The 6,291-nt window shown below is 36.2% G+C and overlaps 1 protein-coding gene across 2 annotated transcripts; it reads right to left on the minus strand.

The window, feature by feature from the left end:
- Positions 1-788: 788 nt before the first annotated feature.
- Positions 789-4,271, minus strand: LOC107799999 (putative serine/threonine-protein kinase WNK11). 2 transcript variants are annotated; one of them, XM_016623140.2, is made up of 3 exons: positions 4,168-4,271; positions 2,011-2,522; positions 789-1,241 (listed from the first exon to the last, which is right to left on the minus strand). In XM_016623140.2, the coding sequence occupies exons 2-3, from the start codon at positions 2,512-2,514 to the stop codon at positions 858-860; spliced, it is 888 nt and encodes a 295-aa protein (XP_016478626.1). In that variant the 5' UTR covers positions 2,515-2,522; positions 4,168-4,271; the 3' UTR covers positions 789-857. The 2 variants fall into 2 exon arrangements, with proteins under 2 accessions (XP_016478626.1, XP_075094150.1); XM_075238049.1 differs by lacking the exon at positions 4,168-4,271 and adding an exon at positions 3,686-4,145.
- Positions 4,272-6,291: the final 2,020 nt, after the last annotated feature.

Here is a 6,291-nt window from a genome sequence, read left to right on the forward strand (position 1 = left end):
ATTAAGAAAATATTCATGTAACTTTAAAAAAGAACTAGAGATATAGAGAATTTGCATTTCAATTACGAGATTCCTCGTCAAATATCAAGTTTTTTGTACGCTCTAAGCAAACAAAAGTTGTTTATATGATTAATCGACTACGTCAAAAAAAATATTTAAGAATTTGAAAAAATTCTTTTTTCTAAAAAAAATTGAAGAGTCGGTCCGCCCTAGCCCGCGACCCTCTTAGGGCTGGCCATTTTAAGGCCCATTCATATGGTGGGCTGGCCCTTCCTAGCCCACCAAATTTAAAAGGCCACAAGGCTTGGGCTGAACTGGCCCGTTTTGACAGCTCTAAATACTACAATATTATTCATCATGCACCTTTTACGACCAGATAATATGCAAAGAATCTTTTTTTTTTCTTACTTACTAAAAAGATTAAATTAAAATTCCTGGAGCACTTATGAGATTTCAGTTAGCAGAGACGATTGGGTGCTCTATTTAAGAATTATGTAAAATGTGATTTTAGTATGTAAACCTTGTATATAGGATCTCTTCCTTTTTACACCAGTACAATTCCTATTTTATACAATAATAAAAAAGATAGGAAAACGCATGGATACTTTCCGCTAGCTGAGCGTATCAGCCCGTGCACTGTTGTAGCTAACGCGTTAAGTAAATCTTGGATTGAAGCTAGACAGCTATTTGCTTTGAACCCTATTCACCTGCCAAGTTTCCTAATAAAATAAGTAACCCTTTTTAATAAAAAAACAGTTATCCACTAATATTATCTATGAAAAAATGGATAACCGAGTTAAGAAATGATTTCCTGAATAATCTTGAGTTATACAAAGATGTTTGAACAAAGGGCATTATTAATTGAGATCATTGTCATATTTAACAACATCAGAAAGGAATGGATCCTTGAGCAACTCAGCAGCAGATGGTCTTGCTCTTGGTTTCCCAATGCACCTTTCAATGAAAGCCTTCAATTCTGGATCACTCAATTTGTTAAAAGCTTGAGGCCTAATTCCAGATGTAACCTTCCTGTATAACTTAGCTATACTGTCACATTCACTATATGGTATTTCCATAGTAGCCATTTCTAGCAAACACATTCCAAATGAGTATATATCCACCAACTCTGTATAGTTTTCTTCATATAGTTCTGGTGCCATATATTCTGGTGTCCCGAGCAACGTATGTGCTGCATGGTTCTTCCCGACAATCGTTGCCAAGCCAAGATCACCGATCTTTACCTATATTAACATAAGAACTACAATTAGTGCGTTGCACTGGTTTCAGGAAAGCAAAACCTCCATACTATAAACAATACTACAAGATTCAGTACAAGTATCAGAGTTTTAGTTCGGATCCTATACGAGTATGTTCAACTTCTAACCTATTTTTGCATATATTCAAGGAATCATAAAGAAGGGGAGTTTTGGAGCAACGGTAGAGTTGCCTCTGTGTGATCTACAGGTCACGGGCCGGGTTCGAGTCATGAAATTAGCCACTAATGCTTGCAGTTAGGGTAAGCTATCTACATTGGCCCTTCTCTGGATCCTGTGTTAATGCGGGATACTTTGTGCACCGTACTGCCTGCCTTTTCAAGGATCCATAAACAAAAATCACTAAGTGTCATATCCTTTGACTAGACTATGTTCATACAAATGAAGAGTGTATGTCAAAGGCAGATCCGGAATTTAAACTTGATACGTTCAACTTTTAAGGTTCTTACGTTGAATTCATTGTACTTTTGAAATTACAGGTTCAAACTTTAATATTTGTTGAATTTTAGTTTTTTTTCACACACACGCACACACACACATATATGCGCAGTGCCGATAATTTTTGAATTTCCAGAATAACTACCATTTAACTACTTGAAGACACTTCCAAATATTACTTTAAGGATTAGGATCTCAAATTCTTCACTAGCTTCAGATGATATAAACAGTAAGCTAAACATTCAGCAGATTTAAATGCACATCAACTGAAGATAAAGTGAATGAGTTGATTAATTACCTTTCCAACATTCCCATTGATAAAGATGTTACTGCAATTGAGGTCTCTATGAATAACACAAGGGTCATGAGTGTGTAAATAATCCAAGCCCTGTAGTATTTGTCTAGACCACTTCTTCAACGCCTTAATCGAAACGTGACGATGCTTTTTCCTATAATCCCTCAAATTACCTGAGGCACATTCCTCAGTAATGAAATTGAGGATGTTATGTTCATTGTCTTTCCAGACATGATATAGTACTATTATGTTATCATTCTTCAAGTTCTTCAATAGTGCAATCTCCGAATGGATTTTATCGATGATATAAGGCGTGTCACTGAATTTGCTCAACTTAATCTGATTCCAGGCCACATCTCTGCCTTCTTCTAGGTCAAATGCCCTGTATACTTTCTTCACTGCACCATGGCCTAGCAACTCGGGGTATCGGCCGAACCTCCCGGATGGATCAACCTCAGCAAATGGCTCCCTCTCTTCATCAGTTGGATCAGAACTTGCAGATGGCATTTTAAGCTCTGTTGAAACAATCCAAAAGAAGCTTAAGTATTTACAACAACAACAACAACAACCCTAGTGGAGTCCCCAACGTGGGGTCAGACGAGGGTAATGTGTACACAAACCTTGCCCCTATCCTGGGGAGAAACTTAAGTATTTAGAAGATTCATAAAAAGAACAAGAACATTGTTGCGAAAGAGATCGTGGATTAACTAGCGCACAATCACACAACAACGCAAAAAGTGAAGAAAAATAATACAAGGATTTGACGAGGATTGGCAAAACCTACTCTTCGAGGCAGCAGAGAGAGTTTTCTACTATGAATCTCCAACTACAACCCCTATATATATAGATCTGAAATAGTCCTAAACCTATAAGAGAAAGGTTTTCCCAATCTTACAAGGATAATATGTTTTTCTTTCCTAAATCTATTAGAAGAATGAATTTCCAAAGCCTACAGAGATTATGATTTCCTAAAAATACAAAGAAATTAATTCAAGACATAAATAACGAACACACTATTGAATCACTGCTAACATAATAGACCTAAATCCAAGAACAAATAGCTAAAATTCCAAGATGATATAAAACACATTTCGGCTCCTTTTCTAAAAACTCGTTAAAACCGTTATTTTGGACTGAAAATTGACTACTACAGCCACAACTTCCTAAAGTCACAAGTTGGCGACGGTTACATGAATCCTGAAGTCCTTGTCGCGCCGTTTAAACTCATCTCAATCCAATATTGTATAAAATAAAATTAAAGAATAAAAAAGCACTAGAAGTTCTGTATAATGTCTCGTAGAAAATATCGTAACTAAAAAGTAAATATACTAACATGACTAATACGTAATTCCAATTAATTAGCTCAACCAATTGCTTTCAATTTCCAACAAACTTGAACTGAAGATAGAAAAGCTCCAACTATACTGGGATGACGTTCATTAGACATAAAAAATACAACTATAGAACAAATTGTAACGGCAAATGAGATTGAGGGGTTGACTGGAATTTGAGAGGTATCTTTCGGCTGAAATTTATTGACCAAAATCTCAAACTAACAAATAAAAAATTAATTCATCTATTGAATCAGGACAACATGAAACAGTTAACTCAGAAACACTACCTATGTTCAAGTTCTTTTGTGAAACTAATAAAATGAGAAATACTAGAAAAGAATAACCTTTTCTGCAATTACATTAGACTAATTAGGAAGAAAAGGAACCATGAAATCTATCATATAAAGACGTGTTAATATCATATAGTTACAAGAATGAGAGAATATAAAGAAACTATGCAAATTTTGGATGGAAAAATCAAAAATGGGATGAGTTTGCAATTAATGGAAGGCTAGGGTGGTTATTAGAAAGCGCAAAGATTGAAGACGACGTTAAGAAGTAAGGAAATGAAGAATGAGAATGAAACAAAATAAAGCATTTTTAGCTCTAGTTTCGGATGAAATAGAAAAAATCAATCAAGATAGATTGAATTGACCACCTATACTTCAACTAAAGGCACAAGGGCGTGGCGATCACATAACAGAGGAAATAAAGGACCCTACAAAAATTGTGCTTAAAATGCAAATTATCATTTACTTTCTTTTCCTTTTCTTCTTCTATTCATTTCCTCCGTTCTAAACAAACAAAAGTAAGAGAAGAGCATTACCTTTGGCAAAATGGAGAGGTAGAGTAATGGAGAGGATCAATGACAAATAAAATGGAAAGCCTGTTGTTATTTATAGATAATTCAAGTAAACCACAAGTCTACGTACGCACGCAGTATTTCGACTTCATTAAACAGTCATTTTCAGCTCATTAATATCACATGTGTTGCCATTAAATCAAATGAGCACTTTGGTTGTTTGGATTTAGTCACGTCACTCTCTACCTTATTCAATAATTTGAATAATAATATTGATTCCAGACGAAAAATAAAATTTTACTATGATTCAGGATAGATGGATCACTTAAAGATTTTTTTTAAAAAATACTTATTTCGGATTGGAGAAGGGAACCTTGTATAAGCCACGAATTCGAGCCGTGGAAGTTGTCACTAATGCTTGCATTAGGGTAGGCTATACATCACATCCCTTAGGGTACGGCCCTTCCCGGACCCTAAGTGAACGCGAAATACCTTGTGCATCAGGCTGTTCTTTTTATTTCAGATCGGAGTTGGTTTAGTGGATGATCAAATCCAGTTTGGTAATACAATTTTATATCATTTGCAAGTTGGAAAAGAAGCTCAACCATGTGAAAACATTTAATACAATCTAAAAGTCGGAAAGGAGTCAATGGATGCTAAGGGAAGGCTCCAATATCTTCAAGAAAAATATCAGATCTTCCAACACTACATATCCGTGGCATGTTTGCTGTCACCATATAGAATGCAAGAAAGCAAAATTAAATAAGTTGATATCATGCCCAACCCGTGCCCAAACACTTCGCATTCACTGAATCTCCAAGACAAGCAACCACCAATATTAAATGTCACGACCTAATACATTGAGGCCGAGAATAAAATACCATAAGTAGAAGCAGATTCAAGATTTTAAGTTAGTAAACGTAAAGCCTAATATGCCTTTGCGATAATGGGTGCAAATTTTTGTGTGTATGCACGTTATGTAGGAAGTCACGAAAAGTTTTGCTCTGAAAATAAAGGTTGGTCGTGCTAATGCACAAAAATTTCGTTTGGGTTGGTGCACTTAAAAAATCTTGCTTCAAATATGTATACGGTCAAAATCGAGCTCGCCTACGACTTGGTAGATTAGGCTTGGAACGTGGCAACCAAGGAGTGAAGATCGACCTCGAATCCCACCGAGCTAGAACCCTAGGTTGGAATGCCTGCCTTCGAAGAACAGTGAGTCTGTGTCGATCTTAACCTCAAACGGGGTCGGAGAAACATTGTTGAGATAACTAACATAAGACCGAAATATCCGTGACCGGTCGGATATTGCGGCGGGAATCTCGGCACGTATCAGTAAGGAACCGGCAATCATCGAATCAAGAAATTTTTACCTTTTATGAAAATGTACCTAGAATAGGACTCCTCTACTATAAAAAAGGGGTCTGATAATTCATTCTACACATTGTAACACGCATCCCAAAGTAATATATTATTATTATTATCTTGTTGTTCTGTTGTGATATCAATAAAAAAAATACTTTTGGCTCGAGAGTGGCTAACCTTCCCAGGCTAAGACTGTTCAACTTGTGTGGTTAACATTTACTTTTCCATTGCTTATTTCAATTGCAATCTGATTTATCGTTTTGTATCAAGTTAGATCACGTATCCTTAAAACCCCTTACAAATTCAATTGTTATCCGATTTTGAAGGTAAACAGTTTAGCGTCCTCCGTGGGGCTAAGGATAATAGTGGTTATTTGATACAAATCTCCGTAACACATACTGCTTTACGCTTGTGTCACGACCCAAACCGATGGGCCGTGACGGGCACCCGGTTCCTTACTCAACCGAGTACCAATATTACATATCCTTCTTATCGTACTGTCATTGGCAAATAGGCCAAACGGGCCATTATGGGATAACCAGAATAAACATAAGGGAATACTTAATATAAGACGACCCAATCTGATATAAAAATTTATACATTTGACATATGGGCCTATAAGGCCAAAATGATTGCTCGTACACTGAACATAGGCCGATAAGGCCATACAATATTTTATATACATGACATCTGTCTATAAACCTCTAAGAGTACATAAATATCATAAAGGTTGGGACAAAGTCCTGCCATACCAATCAACACATGTCCTAATCATACTGACCA

This window comes from Nicotiana tabacum, chromosome 2, assembly GCF_000715075.1.
Source record: "Nicotiana tabacum cultivar K326 chromosome 2, ASM71507v2, whole genome shotgun sequence".
NCBI classification, from domain to species: Eukaryota; Viridiplantae; Streptophyta; class Magnoliopsida; order Solanales; family Solanaceae; genus Nicotiana; species Nicotiana tabacum.